Below are 19956 nucleotides of genomic sequence, written 5' to 3'. Positions count from 1 at the left end.
CAGTAATTCGATGTTAGGGAGTCGCTCCGGTGTAACTGATCTGCCCAAGCTTCTTGGACGCGCAACGCACAAGCAACCACCCACGCAAACCTCCCGTTTCTCCGCCATCTGGAACACCAAAAGTCCAGTACTAGTAAAAAGCCTCCCAAAACCCCAATCGTTATCTAAATAAATAATCGAGATTCAGCGGAATTCTCGTTCCAGCTTGTCTCTAGCGGGCGGGCGCCTCCAGTGATGCAATCATAGACCACCCGCCCCGATACTCGAGATACCTTTCGCGCCCAACACATCAACACCGGATAGCTTTGGCCAAAGTGCTGGTTCCCCCGCAAGATGGCGTGGACCGTACGTTGCTTCCTCTAGGGAACGCTACGCGACCCAGGCGCCGACTGACACGACTGCTTAGATCTTTAGGATAGCGGCCGACCTGTCGCACATTACCGCGAAATGCATCCTCGTGTTCTCCATCCACCGAAACAGAAGCTCCGAGGGTCCGTCTCCCCCGCCCCGAACTGCATCCGCTTGCTCTGGAGTTCCTTTCGCTGACAAGGCCCTTGCTGTCCCCGCAGGCGTCTCTCTCCTGACGCAGCTCTTCTACACCCTCGTCTTCGTCACCCGCTACACAGACCTCTTCGAAGAATCGTTCGCGTGGAACTACTTCTTCAAGGTCTTCTACCTGCTCTCATCCTTCTACACAATCGCAATCATGCGCTTCGTCTACCCGCGAACCCGCGAGCGCGAGGTGGCCTGGAAGCTCAGCGCCCTGATCCTGACCGGGTCCCTGTTCCTGTCCCCCTTCATCATGCTCATTTTTGACCCGAGCAGAATGTGGGGTTTCCGAGAGGTAACGTGCAAACCGTGCTTCCCTTCTGCCACAACCTCCCCTACCCTTTCCTTCTCTCGCTAACCTCCCCCGGTGAAAACCGGCCAACAGTGGCTCTGGGTCTTCTCCCAAGTCCTCGAGTCCGTCTGCGTCCTCCCGCAGCTCCTGCTGCTCCGCCAGACGACCGTCCCCACCGTCATCACCTCCTTCTACATCGTCTTCCTGGGCTCCTACCGCGGCCTCTACCTGATCAACTGGATCCTCAAGGAGCTCGACACCAACATGAAGAAGCCGAACCCCATCTCGGTCATCTTCGGCGTCGTCCAGACCGCCCTCTACCTCGACTTTGCCTGGGTCTACTGGTCGCGCCAGCGCGTCAAGCTCCGCAACGGCGGCGTCGTCGACGCCGACGACCTGTCCCGCGGCTGGCTGCTGCGCCGCATCTTTGGCAGCAAGCGCTTCGCGCGCGACATCGACGGCGCCGACGCCGACGACGACGAGGAGAACGCCTTCAACCACCACCAGGTCCACGGCGGCGGCAGCGTGCGGCCCAAGTGGGGATCCCGCGGCATCTCTATTAGCGCCGACGAGGGCGTGCTGGAGCACGAACGCGAGCGCGGCAGGGCGTTGGCTGACGACGACGACGACGACGACGACGAAGAGCACGGCGTGACCGCCGCCCTCGACCCGGACGCCAAGATGCGCGATCCGGACGAGCTCGCGCGGGCGCTGGATGAGGAGGACGACGAGGACCCGGCGGGCGCTGCTGCGCCCGCCGGGTCCTCGTCGTCGCAGCAAAAGAAGGGCAAGGAGCTGCACACCGACGCCAACGGGATGCCGAGCGGCGTCAGGAATGACGAGTGGGATGACGATTGAAGGGAGATTCTGAAGCCTGAGAAAGACCGGAGCAGGACTCGCCGACACAGGGCCGGAGGGCGGTTTGGTGCGTGGCATTAATATACGGGTATCCTGGAATCTGTGCTCTACGGTGTAAAAAATGTATCCCCAAGGTTTTGTTTTTTGGTCTAGTAGCATACAAGCTGGGTGTCGGGGTATTGGGCGGTTCGACTACCAATGTAAACAGCGATCTTATAGCACGCGATCCATTTCCTTACGCGTGCACATCGTGTGGTTCTGACGACCGGAAGAAGCTCTCGAGAAAGGAGTGGAGCAAGGGAGGCGTAACACTACTTCCGACGGTCCTAACGGATGACACAGTACGAGCACCCGCGAGAGAGATTGCTATATACGATGCGCATTTCTCCGTCCAAAATGTCGTCACGGTTGGTGGTTCGAGTTTTATTCATTCCGCGGTAACGTCGCCTGTCATACTAGTACAGCCAAGATATACACGCAGCTTCAGTCTTGATCCCGTCCAACCCAACGCTATCTATCAATTTCCACCGCAATACCAACCTCATCACACTCTCCCGGCAGTGTTATGCGACCTTCCCCTATCGATCATCAAACCCTCTGGCCCCAGCCCATTCTCCTCTGCTTCAGTCAATCGTCCCTCAACCTGGATACGTTCGGTCCGGCCTTTGCCAAACTATTCCTCAGCATCTGCAGCGCCCCTCTCCGATTGGCCTGCCTCGCCCTCAGCTCCCTCTTCTCTTCGGCGGTGTACATGCTTAGCTTCTTCTTCGGCGACGACAGCGACGACACGGACGACGAGAGGGGTGTGCCACCCCGCCCGCCATACGACGCCACCGAGCTCGCCATCGACTCTCTCAGTCTACTGCTGGCGCTGCCGTCCTTCTCCGGCGACGACAGGAGGAGCGACCTACGCTGCTGCTGGGGCGTGGCGAACGGCGAGCCTTCGCGGCTCCGGGGGCCGGGGGTGCCGTTGCCCGGGCCGACAGATCCCAAGCGAAGCCGGCGCATCTGGCTCTCGAGCACGTCAATGTCGCCACTGCGCTTCTCCACCATGCTGGTCATGCGATTGATGGTGCGTATAATAGCATCGACCGTGGGCACGGGCGTCTTGCCGGAGGCACCGCCTGCAGAGGCGATGCGTGTGCGGAGCATCGTCAGGGCCTCTTCCGTCTCGGCAAGGAGCCGAGTGAAGGTGGCATAGGAGCGGCGCAGTTCGTTTTGCTGCGTGGCCTGTTCGGCGCTGAGGGGCAGGGACTTGGCGACGGCGAGCTGGTCTGGGTCGATGTGTGTGCTGATAATCTTGCGCATGTCTTCCTCCTTTGCGCGAAGCTTGGCGAGGTCTCTGGCGAAGCCCTTGATGGCGTCCTCGGCGGCTTGGACGTCTTGTATTCGGCCCCTTGCGCAACGCGCCATCTCGTCGTCGAGGACAGCGCCGAGCTCGCTGGCTTCGACCAGCACCCAGTCGTCGATGTTCTCCAGATCTTCTTTTGTCCTGCCGCCCTCCTTGAACTGTGTGCTATGGCCCAGGATAAACGACTGCAGTGACCGCGAATTCAAGCCTAGGATGTCAATCATACGATTGACGTCTCTCCAGAGCGTCTCGCAAGCACCGGGTACTTCTTCTCGCCCCGGGTTCAGCGGCTCTAATTTCGACCGGACGGCAAAGAACTCGTGCATTTGTAGCGTCGGCTCGAGCTTCGATTGCAAGATCTGCTGGATACCTTGGTCTTCTGGGTCAACGAGTACCTGCTCCTCAGCCCGCTTCTTCTCCGCAAGCTTCCGCTGCGCTTGCACATTTGGGTCCACTTGAGCGCGTTGACCGGCGCTGTAGCCAAGGGCAGACTGCGCGGGTAGTGTCTTTTTTCCCAGCAGCTGTGATGCTACCCCGGGAGCGCTGAGAGACCGGCCCGGTTCGCTAGGCCTGAGAAGATTGCTGCGCTGAGGTCCTCGCACCGGGCTAGGCGACCGAGGGCTTTGTAAAAGGGGGGCCGGCTTCGGAAATAAAGGAGGCGCGTTTTTGCTGATGTCGCCGAAGAGGGGTCGCGACTGGTCCGCTTCGGTGCGTGAGATTGTTGAGAAGGCACTTCCTGCCATTCCACCAAACGAGCTTTGTGGTGTCACCCCGGGCGTTTGCCGACTGAAGCCAGTCGTCGGGCTGAGGTCCTTGGCAACGTCGATGCCACTTCCCTCGCTGGCAGCTTCCGATTCATACTCCCCCTCCTCGCCCTCCTCGCCCTCCTCACCTTCTTCACCTTCCTCTTCCTCCTGCTCTTCCTCAGACGGACCCTCGCTAGTGCTGTCGGGAACAGAAGGCAAAGTAGGCGCTTCTCTCGCCGGCGGTTTGGCGAGAAAGTCCGGCGGCAACGGAGCCTCTTCGGGTGTTGTTGAAGGTTTTTCTTCTTTTGCCTCGGGTTTCGATTTAGTGAATGCAGAATCTGGAGGCAATGGCGCAGCTTCCGGTATCGGCTCCTTCTTTACAGGTTTGCCCAGGAAGTCGGGCGGTAACGGGGCGTCCTCTGTTTTAGCCGGCGGCTTGGAAACTATTGTTGGTGAGTATTCCGATCCCGATGACGAACTCAGATCAAAGACCGCCTTACTAGTAGCGTCGGGCGGGAGGGGGGCTTCCGGTATCTTTGACAGATCTGCCTTGTCCCTCTCTTCCTGCTTGACCTTTGGCGTGCCGAAGATCGAAGCGGCGGGCTTAGGGGCCCCGAAAATGTTGCTCAGACTGCTAGCAGAAGTGGTCTTGGAGCCAAAGAGGCCAGGTCCGCTTGCCGGTGTTGTGCTCTTGAAGTCAACCCTTTGGGGAGCTGGTGTGGTGGTGGGGGTTGTAGACTCTTGGCTGAAGATCGACTTGGGCTTCTCTTCGACCGGAGGCGGTGTGGTGCTTTCCATATCCATGTCTTTCGATTCGGGGGCAGCTGGCTTCTTGGCGGCATCATCGAGGGAAAGGCCGAAACCGCTTCCGAACAAGGACTTTCCATCCTCCTTCGGCTTATCGTTGTCATCGGCTGTCGACTTATCCGCCTTGAACGTGGTTCCTAGAACAAAGGGCGATGCTCCAAATGCGGGCTTGTCGGTTTTGGCAGCCGGGGGTGGGAAGGCTGTATCAGTATCCATAGAGACCTCGGGCGCGCTCGATGTCAAGGGAGCGCCGGGCTTGGACCCGAAGATACTCGACCCGCCAGAAGCACTGGCTAACCCTGCAAAGCCGCCCTTGCTTGCAAAGTTTGCAAACCCACCACTTGCGGGCGCAGCGCTGCCGAAGATCTTACCAGCGCTTGCCCCGGCGCTGGAGAACCCACTTTGGCCGAAGGCTGGTGTGGCACCACTCGTCGACCCGGTTGCCCAAGGAGATACCTTCTGGCCCAAAGCAAGGCCCGAAGGTTGGCCAAAGGCGGGAGCTGCTGGTTTGTTTCCAAATGCTGAGCTGCCAAAGGAACTGGAACCAAACGCTGGGGCCGTAGACGAGCTCGCAGCCGTCGACCACGGAGATGGCCTTGCCCCGAGCGCCGATGGACCCCCAAATGCCGGCGTGACGGAAGACGGTGAGCCGAACGTCGGAGCTTTGCTAGCAGGAGACGCGAAAGCCGAGGGGGCGGTGGAGGCTGGGGCTGGCGCCGCGAAAACCGACGGAGCGGCATCGGCAGAGGCGATCCCTGGATATGTTGTACCTCCGCGGATGGACTCGCTGTACACGATCCACCATGCCGATAAGACTCCTTCGTTGTTGAGCAACCATAAACCAGGCAAGGGACCAGGAGAGAACTCAATTTCGTCAGCCGGAATCGGTTTGTAGACCTTGTTCTTGCTGGACAGGTCAAGCGCGGCTCCGATTGGATAAGTCTCAGTCAAGTCCTCACTCATGGGTAGCTGCGCTCGCTTCGAATCGTCCGCGAGCTCTGTCGTTGTGAAGACATTTGTGATGGATTCGGCAGGTTTATCCGTCGCCAAGGGTGTTTTGGACCGTGAGAGCAGGCCAACACTCTCGGTGGCGGTCGAAGAAACCAAGAGTAGATCCTGGAGATTCGGAGGGAAATCCTTGAGCCTCAGGACGGTGTGATGGGGAACCTTGTCGGACACGAACGGCTCGACGGGGTCGGCGAGTTTCTGGAACGTGAAACTAGGAGTGCCACCGGGTGGCTGTTGCCGGGTGATGAGGTGGAAGGCGGATGGATCTTGGCCATTCGTCGGGTTATGGACGACCAGGAAAACATGGTTCTCAAGCCAGGAAACCAAGGCAACTGGAGGAGTCAGCATAGGAGAAGGGAGCAACAGATGAACAAGACGTACCATGATAGTCCCCCAGGTTTGGAGGCTTGGGGATGTGAGCTTTCTCTGCGCCATCTGGGGTCATTTGATAGATGGATCCATCTGCCATGCCGGCAACCAGCTGCTTCCCCTTGGTGCTCCACGCTGCGCTGCTTACCTGAGAGCGCAGCGTTGGCCCGTTTGAACCCGATACCAGCTGGCGTTCTGCGAGATTCGCCATGAAAAGGTTACCGTTGTTCGTCACGATTGCGCAGAAGTTGGCTGATTCAGGCATTGGGTTCGGGATCAGAGCTCGCAGAGTCTCGCCGTTTGTGCTGATCTCGAATGCGGGCTGGGTAGCACCCTGCGTGAGCGCCTGGACATCGAATACTGCGAGACCCCCACCTGACTCGGCGGAGATAACCAGGTATTGCTCATCAGCGGTAAAAGCGAGCTGAGAGATGCGAATCGGAAACGGCACTTTGGCCTGGGGAGTAAACGACCGCACCTCGCTGTCGCCGTTCTTCTCACCCTCGAAGGCTTTCCGAACCGACTCTGTCGTGGCAATGTGAACGGCATCCGGGCCCGCAGCAGCGACCAATCCTTTGCGGGATGCGATACTCAGGAGGGATGCTGTCGGCGCAGGCGCGGGGGACCATTTCGAGGTCAGCTGGACTTTGGCATCGCCGGCAATGGACAGAAATCCGAGACTCTGCGGTTGCGACTATCAGTGCCAAAATCACGAATTAGGATGCGGCAAGACGTCTGCAGTACCTCTGTTTGGATGACCTCGAGGTCATTGCCCTGCGTCACTCCCGCCCCGCCAGCAGAAGCACCCATCATGGTGTTGCTGGAACCTCCGAAGCCGAAGGCCATGGTTACCGTAGTTATCGCCTCTTTCGGGGAGAGGCCGCGACCTTCAGAGGCCGGGTCTAATCATTTGCGGGAGGTAATGGCAAGTCGGAATGCAGGGTTTCGTTCGGCACGCGCAAGTCGGTTGCCAGCGGGAAGGGTTGTGAAAGTGCAAAGCATGCAAAGGAGCAATTCCGAAAATGATCCGCTCTAGACCACTCGAGACTTTGTCGAGTGAGGGTCGTCCAAATAAGATTCGGTTTGCGGGGTGCTACTTGTCCGTCGCTGGGAGCGTAAGGTGTGTGTTTTAGTCTTGGTGTTGTCGTTGGGCGGGATTCAAATGTCCGTCAACAGCTTTCAGAACGCGACCCACGATTTTTTTGCCTGCCGTTGCTCTCGCGGTCCAGCCCAGCGGCAAACACCCTTGCGCATCTTCAAATGTTGCCCGTTTTGGCTAGCTTTCATCACGTGTGGAAGAGCTTGGGCCAGCTTCAATCATCCCCTGTGGCCTAACTAGCGCCAGTGGAGTCAGGCAGCATCTCCTTGGCGTGTACACTTTTTTGTGGGGGGGGGGAGCACGACCGCCCTGTGCCTCGCCTGTGGGCGGCGGGAAGGCAACCTTAGCCTCGTCATCAGCTCCCGCCAACAACGGCCAACCACCCACCACCTACCACAACGAATCCCCGCCAACGAGTTGCCCTTACCGACGAACACAAAAATCTGGACAATCTACTATCCCAGGTTCAGATCAAACCCCCTGCCTTGATTAAGGCAGCTCAACCGCCAGGATGCCCGGCTTCGATTTCTCAAACTACAACCGCAATGCGGCGCTCCACGCGCGGGGCGTACCGCTGCCCAAGGCCACCAGTACAGGAACAACCATTGTCGGTTGCATATACGACGGTGGCGTAGTGGTGGGTTGATATTATCCTGCATGAGGGTGCAAAAAAAAAAGAAGAAGAAGAAGAAGAAGAAGAAGAAACACCTTCCCGCTGACCCGAAACTGTTGTTCTAGATCGCGGCCGACACACGAGCAACATCAGGCCCGATCGTTGCCGACAAGAACTGCGAGAAGCTGCACTACATCACGCCCAACATCTGGTGCGCCGGCGCCGGCACGGCCGCCGACACCGAGTTTACGACCAGCCTGATCAGCTCAAACCTGGAGTTGCACGCCCTCTCGACCGGCCGCAAGCCCCGCGTGGTCACTGCCATGACGATGCTCAAGCAGCACCTGTTCCGCTACCAAGGGTACATTGGTGCCTACCTGGTCGTCGCGGGCGTCGACCCAACCGGCACGCATCTCTTTACCGTGCACGCGCACGGCTCGACCGACAAGCTCCCCTACGTGACGATGGGTTCGGGCTCGCTCGCGGCCATGGCGGTGTTCGAGACGCAGTGGAAGCCTAGCCTGACGCAAGAGGAGGCGGTCAAGCTGTGCGCCGACGCGATTGAGGCGGGTATCTGGAACGATCTGGGGTCTGGCAGCAACGTGGACGTGGCCATCATCACGGCCGAGAAGACAACGCTGCGGCGCAACTACATCAAGCCCAACGAGCGCGCGCAGAAGCTCAAGAGCTACACCTTCCCCAAGGGCACCACGGCCGTGCTCGACGAGAAGGTCATCCACAAGGAGGATTTGAGCAAGTTTGTGACCGTGCATGAGCTGACGGAGCAGAGCGGTGATGTGATGGAGGTGGACACTTAGGTTCTTGGCGCACTTCGGGCGACAAGTTGGCTCCAGCGAAGTTAAGTCTCCGGGTAGCTAGAAGGGAGTTTATGTACAAATAGCGGGATCGCGATGCTGCGGGTTTAGAGACAACGCGAAATGACCTACCATTTACCGTTCATGCCAATGCTAGCTGCATATTGCTATTGCTTTCCTTGATGTCTCTTTTCGACTTCGGTCATGGTTACCGGATCTTAGGATTGTACGGATTCCTAGCGTGAAGTCGGATAGTTTTCTGCTCAACATTATATTTCTTCGGAGAACGACTTAATGGGGCCTGTTTCGTCAAACGGAAGGGGACTTCGCGGGTCTCATCTTCCATCCAGCACCCAAACTTGTATGGCCCACGATGGGGTCGGCGATGATAAGTATTATTATGTTCTTGAATCCAAACCATTGATAAATATGTGCCAAAGAAAGAAACAAGAGAATCCGATGTCGAAGTAGACACAGCGAAAAGAATCCGCCAGCTCTTTGTGCAGAAACAAGGTACGGACGAAAAAAAAAAGCCCTGCCGGTGTGCAACCAAGGTATGGCTTGGAAGTGAAGAGAGCAAACCTTCGACAATCCTGTGTCGGTTCTCTCTCTTTCAACGTACCGCGTACTCGCCCGTCTTCTCAAACCTACTTCCCAGAAACTCCGTAAAAGCGCAAAGTGGGTATGTAAAATCGTGTCGATGCATATGTGTCATAATCGTCAAGACGTTGTGTTTTTTTAGTGCAAACACAGCGCCAGGGGTTTGTTCACCCTTCATTAATCCTTCTTCCGGCTGAATATGCTCTTTCTTGACTTCGACTTGGACCGGGGCTGCTTGTCGTTGTCATCGTTGTACTTGGGCTTGTGGATCCTGGAAAAGCTGTCAGCGTCCCGAAACAAGGTCGAGGGATCTTCGTTGATGCCTTACCAGCTGTTGCCGACCATGTTCATCCCCCTGGCTTCGGCTTCACGGTAGTACTTGGCGCTCTTCTTCAAATCCTTCTTACAGCCAATGCCCTGCGCGTAGCAGAAACCGGCCTCGGCAAGCGCATCGACGTCACCCCAAGCTGAAAGATATCATGTCAGTATAGGGCCAGAACGGACCTGGGGACTGGTGACCTACCCGCAGCGATTTCGAAGCAACGCAGGGCAAGAGCCTTGTCCTGCTCAATGCCCCACCCGTTCATGTGGCTCACGCCTAGCTCGTAGATACTGAGCGCGAACTGCGCCTTGTGCGTCTTTCGCTCCGCAACGTCCACCTTCTTGCCTTCCCTGACCTGATCTTCTTCGTCGGCTATCTCCAAGCTGGCGGAGTCGGCGGCTTTCCGCAGCCACTCAACACCCTCCCGCGGATTCGGCCGCATCCCCCAGCCATGCCGGCAGGCAAGAGCGTACAACAGCATACCGGTGGGGTGGCCTTGCTTGGCTGCGTGCCGCAGATGCCAGGTCGACTCTTGCAGAGCGCCGCTCTCGTGGAGGGCAATCGCCTTGTTCACATGTTCTTCCGCCGATAAGTCCGACATCGTGGGAGCAACAGAATGCACCAACTTGCTAGCCTTGATGGTGCTAGCGGAGTCGCTCGTGGAAGCGGATGCCAACGATTTCCCGGCAGCGGCGTCATTCATATGGGAACCCAAGCTTCGCCCTCGATGCTCCTCATCCGATGGCCGCGAGGCATCGGACTGGTGGTTTTCTGAGGAGCTAGGTGGCCGGGTGGGAGGAGATGGCGGGGGATGGCCGATCCCAGGATGAGCCGCGTTGCTCGTTGGCGAGACAGCTTGTTCCATTGAGGAGCGGGCCGGCGGGTCGTTGAGCAGGATCATTGACGATCTCTGCAACGGTTTGCCGCGCGGCAAGGAGAATTTGGAGTAGATGTATGACGGTGCCGCTCCAGTGCCCTCATCAACAGTCGGTTCACGGGATGCTTCGCTGACAAAACTGCGTGGCGTACAGACAGTATCGTCTGCCGCCGCCAAGGACGAATTATGGCTGTCGGATGACGCTTGACGCGCTGGCGCCTCAAAACTTGGGGTTCCTGCTCTGCTGAGTGGCCTGGAAAAGTTGAACTGTGGCCGAGGAAGGCCAGAAGCGTCTGACGCGACCGAAGGCGAGCGTTGAAATGAAGGCTGAGCCGGAGAAAAGACGCTGCTGCTTGAGGAGAACTTGCGGGAATCCATTGAGTGAAGAGAGGTGCTTATGGTGCTGATTCCTTCTTCGTCGGTGGATTCGAGAGGCGACGAATTCAGGCTAGAGGACCGCTTCGTAAACATAGGCCTGGGAGGGACGAGTCCCGCCGCATCAAATGAGCTCTGAGCAGGCGGATCGGGGGAGCTGGTTACAGAAGCGCCCGCCACAGGAGAGTGACAAGGCAAACTGTCCTGGGTTGCCGACCGCCCCTCCGCCTGTCTTTGTGAAGGGTCGGTGCCCATGGGAGATGGTGACCGCTCCCTGCGTGCTCCTACACCAAAGAAACCTTCATCCGGGGCCGGAGCACTTGGCTGTTTTGCCTTGAGGGGGTCTGTATTGGACCAATTCGGCACGGCGGGCACCGGTATGGAGTTGTCAGGGGTGGGCGGAATTTGGCTCAAGCGCGGGTGCATCGATCGTGGTCGATTGGCGACATCGTCATTTATGTCCGTCTTTAAGCCGAGCCCCACGTTCTGGAGTGGCGGGTGTTCCTCCTCGGATCCGGAGTCTTGCGATAAAGACCGGAAGTAGTCCGACCTGCCCTGAACAATTAAGGGGCTGTCGTCCGTCAAGGGAGGCAGCCGGCTCATGCGTCGACCCTGCTTTGCGCTATCCTCCAATTGCTTGGCCAGAAGCCGACTTTGCAGCGCAAAAGCATCCAGAGGCGAGAGCTCCGGGGGCACTTCGCCAGCGATATGGAGGCGGGGTGATCGTAGAGGTCGTGAGACAGATGCTTGCGATTTCGACCTGAGGTCGAGATGTTTTGGAGGTGGGTGCGACATGATGGGAGTGAATTCGATTGACAGACAACGCAAGTTCCGCGGGTCGTGGCGAGGCTGCCCGTATATCGATGTGGCACAGCGAAGAGGAGTTCGCACTCGAGCAACTCACGCCGACGCTAAGCCGTCAAGGGGTTTTTGGCGGTAACAGGTGATCGGGGGCTGACCGGAAACCGTGAGTACAATGCGAAGATAAATCATACCACAGCTGGCAACGAGGATACAGTGGTGCGCGACCCAACCCATGCGAAGTATTCCCGTTGCGAGGGTGATGTGGCTTCGACGAGAGTCGAGTTGGGCCGTTTGCGCGGGCAAGGAAACGAGCAGTGACAAGTGTGCGAACGTGGCCCCTCAAACTTCGGAACCGCGATCTTCGTAAGACGGAGTTTGTAGTTCGGAGCATTCATCGACGAGTGAAGATGCTCCAGGTTCCGAAGCCGGCTTGTTGCTTGGGATGAGCAGCGCATCAGAGACCAGTCATGGCGGAGCGGTTTCTGTGTCGAAATGGACCACTTTAGTCAGTGCGCAACCAAACCGCGGCGCACAACTGAAGTAAACAGAGGCAGCGGGCAAACGTATTGTCGAGTCGGCGAGTAACTAGTTTGATGTTGGCGACAGACGAATGGCTGGCTGTTGCAGCACACGAATACGAGAGCTCAAGATCCAGAGGAGAGGGTCAATCATGCATAGGCCGAGGAAGGGGAGAAACTCTCCAGGGGAATCACCCGCGACGGGGAAGTGGAGAAGCACGGGCCGGCAGGGGCCAGGGCGTTGCACTCTGACATGAATTTTCCACACCCCAAGCCCGAAACGGCAAAGACAGCGCAGTCGGTGCTCCAGGAATAATGAAGGGTACCACAATCTGGCACGGAGTATGGAAGGTACCTAGGTACCTTACGTACATACAATGGACGCTTTCGCAGTGTCGAACTTCAGATGCAAACCATCGAGCAGGTTGCAATCCTTTTTAACAGTACCTTTTCTTCATTCGCCTCATCATATGAAATATGACGCTATCGATACAGAGCAGGCTGTGCCCTGCTGAACCAGCGATTTATCCAAAACCGGCTGCTCCCAAACAATAACCCCAAAATGCAATAATACAACGTTTCAACCTCAAACCATCCCCCGCCATGTCGTCTGCCTCCTCCTTGGGCCCAGTCAATTAAGATATGCCTTACCACAGCCCCAAGCCACGCCGTAATGAAGGATGATCGCTACTTCACTCTGAAGCGTTGCCCCTAGACCTTAAGGGTGACCTCCTGGCCCTTGACCCGCCCGATAACCTGCGAGGGGGCATACTTGGGGATGACCTCATCGTCGTGGAGCATCTCAAACTCCTCAGTGGCGTCGCGGCCCATGAAGTTGAGAAGGGCCTGAGGGCCACCCGGGTGGTCATCGAGCCAGTTGGTGAGGTCAAGGACGACGCCCTTGACAACAACCCAGAGGTCGTCCTTCTTGTTGTGCTTGGCGACCTCCTCCATGGTGAACTCCTTGTCTGGGATGGAAAACGGCTTTTCCTCAGTCTCCTTCTTCGCCGCAGGGGCGCTTGCCGGCACGGCCTGCGCCCTGGGGGCCTCGTTGCCGCCGGCACCGGCCCACTCAACAGAGATCTTGCCCGGTGTCGAGGGATCGATGTGCAGGGCAATCTGGCCAAGGCGGGCGGCACCAGCGGAGCCCTTGAGCGCCTGCTGGAAGAGGTAGTTGCTCGCGGAGTCACCAGCGACACGGCCATAGACAACGCAGCCCAGAAGAGACGAGCCACCGAGACGGTTGGCGCCGTGGACACCGCCGGCAAGCTCACCGCAAGCGAAAAGACCTTCGAAGGGCTTCTTCTCCTTGTTGAGAACTTGGGCTTTCTCGTTGATCTCAATACCACCCATGGTGAAGTGAAGGACGGGCTCCATCAAGGCGACGTGGAAGTCATCATTGATATCCAGAGGCATGTTGTGGAAGAAGCGCTTGCCCCAAGGGTCCTTCTGCTTGCCCTCGGCGATGGCGTTGTAGGTCTGGAAGGTTTGCTGCAGGTGCTCGGGGGTGCAGCCAATCTCCTTGGCGAGCTCCCTACCGGTCATCTTCTTCATGAGGCCGCGGCCGGAGTAGTGGCGGGTGTGGAAGTCCAGAACCTTGGAGGCCTTGGAGTTCAGGACCAGGCGGATGGGGAACTTGCCCTTGTCCTTTTCCTTCCACATCATACCCGAGACGTAGTCACGGTGGCCGAGTTCGTCGCAGAAGCGGTCGCCGTCGGCGTTCAGGAGGATACCGCCCTCACCACGGAGGGCCTCAGCAGCCAGGAATTTCCACTTGGAGCCGGGGTCCTTGGGGTCAACGAGACCAGTAGGGTGGACCTGAACCTTGTCCATGTCGATGCCGTTGCCACCAATGGCCATGACCATCTTCTGGCCGTCACCGGTGGCGTGGGAGCCGTTGGTGGTGGCCAGCCCGTAGGTGTCAGGCCGGTGCTTCTTCAGAAGAGAGCCTTCGCCGAAATCGGCAGCATAGCCGCCAGTGGCGAGGACGACGGGGCCGTTAAGGGTCTTGGTCTGTCCATCGTGTTCGTACTGGACACCGGTGATGGTGTTTCCTTCCTTGTTGAGGCTGGTGACGCGAGCCTTCTTGATGATCTTAACGCGGTGAGGCTCAGTCTCGGCGAGCTCCTCGAGCCTCTGCATCAGGGCGTAAGTGATGGCCATGCCAGGGAACTTGGCGTCGTGCCCACGGTGGGTACGGGGTTGAGAATGGCCACTGTTGAACACAAGGGGTTAGAGAAGAAGCCCGGTGACAAAGCGTCGTCTCCAGAGCGGCGTCAGCCCACTTACCCCAAGCGAGAGACGAGAGTGAGATCAAGATTGAACACGTCCTGCAGCCACTCAACGGCGGCGGCCGACTTGTAGGTAAGGACCTTGATGAGCTCGGGCCTCGCCTTGTCGCGGGCAGACTTGAGCGTGTCGTCGTAAAACTGCTTCACGCTGTCCTGGATGCCGAGCTCAATCTGTGTCCTAGTGAGGGCACCGTTGATGCCGGAGGTAGCCTTCGTCGAGTTGCCGCCGAAGAAGCCCTGCTTGTCAAGGACTGTGACGTTACCACCGGCGAGGTAGATGGTGTGGGCAGCGCTGAGGCCGGAAACTACAAAATGCGAGAATCATGGTCAGCGGGCAATGAACAAATTGCGGGGTTGAGCAGTGACGACACTCCGCGAAGTTGCATCGGGGATTCACTTACGGCCGCCGCCAACAACGATAACGCTTGTTGCCATTACGATGGGGTATCTGAAGAGGAGAGATGGATGGAATGAAAGGAGGTTTGACGTTGTTGAGAGCAGAAGAGAGAGAGGGGAAGATGGCGAGGACGTGTGGAATGTGGCAGTAGTTATCTGGCTGGCGAGTGCGCCTGCCGAGCTAGCAACGGCTGGTCTGGTATTCGAATTGCTGGTTCGCTGATTCGTGAGCCGAGGTCAAGGCCAGGGAGCTGGACAGGGGTCCGCTTCTGAACGGCCGATGTTGGGGGGGTGATGCGAAACTTTCCTGGCGGAAAAGCTGACACGCTAAAACTGGCGGTCTCGGGATTTCCTGGTGTTCATCAGGTGATTGTTGTAGTAAACAAATTATTCCGGCGGTCACTGACTCTAAAATGCTTCAAAGTTCGCTTCAGTTGTCTTCTTTGAAGGCCAAATGTTTCCCTTCTCGCTGAATCTTGGCCGAGGACAAAGTGGGCTCCGGCGCTCGGGAGATGGGCCGAGGCTTGCCACGGCACTCAAACAGTGGGTACCCGGGACGCCAATTCAGAAACCGCCTCACGAAATGTGGGGTAGGGCCCGACTTGATAGCACACAATTTAGCGGTGGAAGAGTAGGAACATTCTGAGCGGACAATGGAAGTGGGATGCTCGAGAGCGAACGGCCCGTGGCTGGATGGAGCCGTGGGGGGGAAGGAGACATGCTGACCCCTCCATGATCTTCCCCATGCAACCCGGCCTCTTCCCCATGGGCAGTCGCGTGTGGTTTCGGCCAGTTGGGGTAGCTTATTTTGCATGTGATCGAAAGAGATAAAAGACCCGCAGCACTTCCTCCCATTCGGCCCCTCTGCGGAGTAGGGAGAGCCGGAAATACACTGTCAAATGGTCCATATGATCGCTCAGGCCAAAAAAGCACACCAGTACCCTCGAGTGCCGAACTGCACAGCATACCTAGAGTATTGTGTAGAGATCCCGCTTCCATTTGGCTCGTCGACACGGGAACCTTGCCAAGCTCTGCAGGTGGGATCGGTCCATTCACGGAACGGTGGTGGTTTGCATGTGATTAAATCCGACCAAGAGCGTGGGAAGCTGTCCTGTTGCACCACCAAGTATGTATGTGTCTCGAATCCGAGCTTGGTTTCGTCTGTTCGTTTAATGGGCTCGTGTAGTTTGCTTGCTCGGCGATCAACAGGTTACGGAGAGAGCGCTTTGGACCACGGATTGCGATAGCGGGGGGTGGGTACGGAGTACATACATTCTCCGTCATTGGTTTTCGCGAGTTCCTGGTCGACGCAGTTGCCCTCGAAGCGTTCACAAGTAGGCGAAGAGAACGACACTCAACATAACGCTAATACTGTAGTTATAAGTTAGTGTCTCTACCCCGTTCCTGGCGGTAACGGCGCTCGCATGCGAAATGAATCCACAACCTGGCTGCCCGCTCAAGCACTCGCTTGGCATGGATGGAGTAGTACGGATTACACTACTCTGTACAAGTACCTGCTGTATCTGGGGTAACGCGCTGTTACCATCATCCAGGAACACTGCTTTTTGACGTATGTTTTGCTCATATAAAACGCGAATGTGCTCTTACGAGTATCCTACCTGACACTTCTGCATTTCATAGTACTTGTACGCCGTCGACCTGGCATTAAGGCGAGTTGGGAGAAGTTGACCGTAGCAATGAGTTGTCTCGGGCTACGCACTGATACGGAGTAGCGTAGTGTACTGTAACTATGTTTAGGGCCAATGCCTGCGATGGCCGAGGCTTCGCCCCCGAATATGGCAGGGTTCCAAATTTACGTTAAAACGTTTAGTGTCATCTCAGGTAAGGTACGGAGTAGCACTTCCAAAATGCCAAGTTCATCTGCACGTTTGAAGCCAAAACTCGAACGAGCCAGGTCTCATACATCGGATGTATCCAATACGACCAGGGTCAACAGCGACAGCCCGTATACTCCGGACGGTTCTCAGTCGCAAGCGCAAGGAACGTCATATAAACGTCAGGAACCAGAACGGTCACAATCCACCGTCTGCTGGTCTCCACTCACGATCAAGCTTCTACAATGGGGGCCTTCCAAGCAAGTCCAGATCGCTCATCGGCCGTTGGCTTTCGCTAGTGTCTTGTCGATCATCTGTTGCCAAAGTAGTGGGTGGGCAGTGTCGATATGCCACACGAGTCTCGTCTGCAACAGACAGAATCATCGTAGCCCTATTTACACTAGTAGTGTACAACCGCAACCCTAGTCTACATTCGTACTCTGCACGCACCCTGCATGTGCAGCGCGGGAGCTGGAAAATGAGCCACGGACCAATCGAACATACGGATATACTACAAGCAGAGCCTCTGTACCTGAAGATCTTCGCCAGAACAACACCTGCTCCTTGTTCTTCGACGGCAGACACAACGACCTGTTATTAAGATGCTTAATATTGGAGATTCGGTTACTCCTGCTTGGCCACAAACCGTATCAGACTAGCAGCAAAAAAACCGAAGTCACGAATCGGAAATGAGCAGATTCGCAAACAGGGTTCTCCGCGATCACAAGCGGAGTCGGAAATCTGTAGTGTACGGACATAACCCGTACCTGCGTGTGCAGTTGTGGACTGCGTGACCTGGTGGCTTCATTCAACAGAGCGCCCTGTTTCAACCAATTGATTCTTTCGCCATCCCCAACAACGGATACGCACGGCATTCTGGACAATACGGGATAGGATGCATACTTCAATGTTCTCGAGATGTGACCGACAACATGGAGCCCAGGGTCCAGACCAAGCGGTTGGCCACACGACTGAAAAGCCCCTCAATCTCATGTTTACGCGGGTACCGTACTCCATACATTTACATAGGTCCGGAGGACTGCTAGAGGTATTGGCGATTTTGTACAAACTCAAATGCTTGCCCTTTTCGACTAGGTTTGAGGATCGAACCTCCGCTTGCAGACTTGAATCGACCTTCTACACGATCATCAACATGCTTCTGCCGGGCTGAAAGAAAGCCTCGGCTGATGACTCACAAATATTTTACACCTAACCGTAACTCCTCCCCGGATGCATCCATTCTAACAGACAGAACATGTGGGCTAGCCAAAAGCAACAACAATTGGAAAAAAAAAATGGAGCATCCACCGATACAGATAATAGTTTTTATACTTGAAAAAACAAACGCGGTAATGGAACGGCTCCAGCTCCATTACGTCGTCTCTCTCAGAGATCTTTAGACCTCAGCTTCTTGAGCCGGACGGTACCCTCAAACAGAGCACGATCAATAGCCGCGGCGACCGTGAGGGTGCCTCCCACAATGGCACACAAACCAGCGAGGAACCCAAGGAAGCTCTTGGCCCTCTCCTCCCTGTTGATGACCTTCATGGGCGAGATGTCCTAGCACAACCAGTCAGCGACTAAAAATCAACCTTCGATTTACAGAATCACGGCTGCCAAAAAAAAAAAAAAAAAAAGAGGGCAAACTCACATAAGAGAAGAACACCCCCGGGATGCCGCCGCGCGCGTGCTGCCGCTCCTGGTGACCCTCGGCAGCGTCGTTGCCGCCGGCCAGACTCCGTTTGTGGCTCGTGACCGAGTACTGGTGCGTCTCGACGCTTCCGTCGGGCGAGGTGCCAAAGGAGCCGAGCTCGGCGGAGTGCCGCTCGCGGAAGCCGGCCCATGTCTTCTCCCAGCCGAGGGGCAAGTACGAGGTGGGCACGATCTTGAGGAAGTACATGTAGTTGTAGTTGACGTCGTCCGTCTGCTGGTGGGTGTCGTCGAGAGGGTTGACGTGGTGGTTGGTCCACGGCAGGTTCTTGGTACCCAGCTTCTGGGTCAGCGACTCGGGTAGCTGCGGGCCGAAGCGCAGGTGATGGATCGTGTGCGTGAAGGTGTGCTTGGTCGGCGAGTCCCAGTAGTTCTTGAGGTCGTGCACGTGCATGTTGCCATTGCTGAAGCTGCGGCCGGGCGCAATGTGGAAGTTGCCCACCACCTTGTTGACGCGCAGTCCACCCTCGATGCGGCAGCCCTCGTTGCGCTGGGCGTCCAACTTCTCGCTGTAGTGCTCGCGCTCGCACTGCACGATGCCCTCGCCTCTGCCGAAGGCCCACGAGGCTTGCGCGTATGCCTCTCTGACTTCGTCGCATGTGTTGCAGCACCCGGGCTTCTTCGCATTGTTTGGGGGCGGGGCGCCATAGCAGTCGCCACAGTAGTTTGGGTCAAGGTGGACGGCGGCCTCGTCGCGGGAATGCCTTGCTCGCGAATCAGTCCCGCGGTGTGCGGTCGCCACGTCTGGAGCCGGGGTTCAACTTACAGGACGATCTCCTTCGAGTCAATGACACCGCCGCCCTCGCTTAGCGGCCGCAGCCTCGTCTTGGTGATACCGTGTTGTACGCCGTGCTGCTGCTCTCCCGAGACATCCATGACATCGAGGGTGAGCAACTCGCAAGGAATCCGGGGAAAAGTGATGTTGAGATGGATCTCCATGCGCTCGCCTGCCGTCGCCACGACCGTCAGTGACCAATGCCGGGAGCAAGTCGAGGGCGGCCATACCTCTGCCCTTGTCGACGATCAGCTCTGGATGCACCACTATCCTGCGGTAGTCGGACCACTCGCCCAAGGCGAGGAAGAACACCACAATGAGCGACACTATCGTGACGATGCCACCTGAGGTCGTCCTAATGCGCGCATCTTCCACCGTCTTCGTGAAGGCGTCCAGTCTCGTAAACCTCGACTTTGCCGGCATTTTGCCTCTCGCGCGCGTCGCAAGCGCCTCGGACGGGAGTCAATCTCGAGAAGTTCCGACGCCGCGGGGCTCGTGTGGAGGAAGGCAAAAAGAAAATAAAGCGGCGGCCGCCCCCCCAACAAAAAAGAAATGAAGCGCTCTTAGAAAGGAATTCAAGCAACAAAACAAGGACGGCCTCAATTGGGCTGCATTGGAGAAGAAGGCCGTCGAGAAGAGTAAAGCCTTCCTTAAGGCGTCCCCACATTATCCGAACAAGAGTAAGTCAGCTCCAACAGCTCAAAAGTTAAGGCCACCTTACAATCCGCAACCGCAGTCGCTAGCGCGTCAGCACTGCCGTGATTGGGCCAGACGCCGGCCGATGTGGCTGTCCCTGCAACGGCGGGGCGTTTCAGGGACTCGTCCGTTCGGCCCCGCTGTCTTAGGTCTGTCCGGAGTGCGGAATCCTCCGTCCAGGAAACCTCTTCTTACAATTCGTTGCCAGTAGCGCGTGTGCCAAAGAATTAAGGTTCAGGAGCCGGCCTCT

At 57.1% G+C, this 19956-nt stretch overlaps 6 protein-coding genes across 6 annotated transcripts; 2 read left to right on the top strand and 4 right to left on the bottom strand.

Moving 5' to 3' along the window:
- The first annotated feature begins 79 nt into the window (after positions 1 to 79).
- On the top strand, positions 80 to 2102 carry P884DRAFT_217678 (ER lumen protein retaining receptor-domain-containing protein). Its single transcript, XM_069439357.1, has 4 exons — positions 80 to 345; positions 407 to 491; positions 570 to 844; positions 935 to 2102. Exons 1-4 carry the CDS (start codon positions 334 to 336, stop codon positions 1697 to 1699), a joined length of 1137 nt encoding a protein of 378 aa, XP_069300657.1. The 5' UTR covers positions 80 to 333; the 3' UTR covers positions 1700 to 2102.
- P884DRAFT_217677 (uncharacterized protein) lies at positions 2103 to 7185 on the bottom strand. Its single transcript, XM_069439356.1, has 4 exons — positions 6725 to 7185; positions 5993 to 6662; positions 4297 to 5943; positions 2103 to 4239 (listed from the first exon to the last, which is right to left on the bottom strand). The coding sequence occupies exons 1-4, from the start codon at positions 6824 to 6826 to the stop codon at positions 2327 to 2329; spliced, it is 4332 nt and encodes a 1443-aa protein (XP_069300656.1). The 5' UTR covers positions 6827 to 7185; the 3' UTR covers positions 2103 to 2326.
- A 206-nt stretch (positions 7186 to 7391) lies between these two features.
- P884DRAFT_289864 (nucleophile aminohydrolase) lies at positions 7392 to 8862 on the top strand. Its single transcript, XM_069444025.1, has 2 exons — positions 7392 to 7716; positions 7818 to 8862. The coding sequence occupies exons 1-2, from the start codon at positions 7591 to 7593 to the stop codon at positions 8508 to 8510; spliced, it is 819 nt and encodes a 272-aa protein (XP_069300655.1). The 5' UTR covers positions 7392 to 7590; the 3' UTR covers positions 8511 to 8862.
- Positions 8863 to 9284: 422 nt separating this feature from the next.
- P884DRAFT_267230 (uncharacterized protein) lies at positions 9285 to 11476 on the bottom strand (the record flags this gene model as incomplete). The annotated part of the gene is made up of 3 exons (XM_069442087.1): positions 9285 to 9378; positions 9436 to 9574; positions 9631 to 11476. 3 exons carry the CDS (start codon positions 11474 to 11476, stop codon positions 9285 to 9287), a joined length of 2079 nt encoding a protein of 692 aa, XP_069300654.1.
- A 1103-nt stretch (positions 11477 to 12579) lies between these two features.
- On the bottom strand, positions 12580 to 14897 carry P884DRAFT_80151 (FAD binding domain-containing protein). The gene is made up of 3 exons (XM_069446100.1): positions 14696 to 14897; positions 14293 to 14599; positions 12580 to 14218 (listed from the first exon to the last, which is right to left on the bottom strand). The coding sequence occupies exons 1-3, from the start codon at positions 14727 to 14729 to the stop codon at positions 12715 to 12717; spliced, it is 1845 nt and encodes a 614-aa protein (XP_069300653.1). The 5' UTR covers positions 14730 to 14897; the 3' UTR covers positions 12580 to 12714.
- A 2596-nt stretch (positions 14898 to 17493) lies between these two features.
- P884DRAFT_217663 (endoplasmic reticulum vesicle transporter-domain-containing protein) lies at positions 17494 to 19666 on the bottom strand. Its single transcript, XM_069439355.1, has 4 exons — positions 19241 to 19666; positions 19002 to 19182; positions 18177 to 18939; positions 17494 to 18085 (listed from the first exon to the last, which is right to left on the bottom strand). Exons 1-4 carry the CDS (start codon positions 19431 to 19433, stop codon positions 17912 to 17914), a joined length of 1311 nt encoding a protein of 436 aa, XP_069300652.1. The 5' UTR covers positions 19434 to 19666; the 3' UTR covers positions 17494 to 17911.
- Between the last annotated feature and the right edge of the window lie 290 nt (positions 19667 to 19956).

Source organism: Thermothelomyces heterothallicus (assembly GCF_042370625.1).
Source record: "Thermothelomyces heterothallicus CBS 202.75 unplaced genomic scaffold P884_scaffold_3, whole genome shotgun sequence".
In the NCBI taxonomy this organism is placed as follows: domain Eukaryota; kingdom Fungi; phylum Ascomycota; class Sordariomycetes; order Sordariales; family Chaetomiaceae; genus Thermothelomyces; species Thermothelomyces heterothallicus.
The sequence above is the reverse complement of the archived record's forward strand: the minus strand, read 5'-3'. Positions and strand labels throughout refer to the sequence as shown.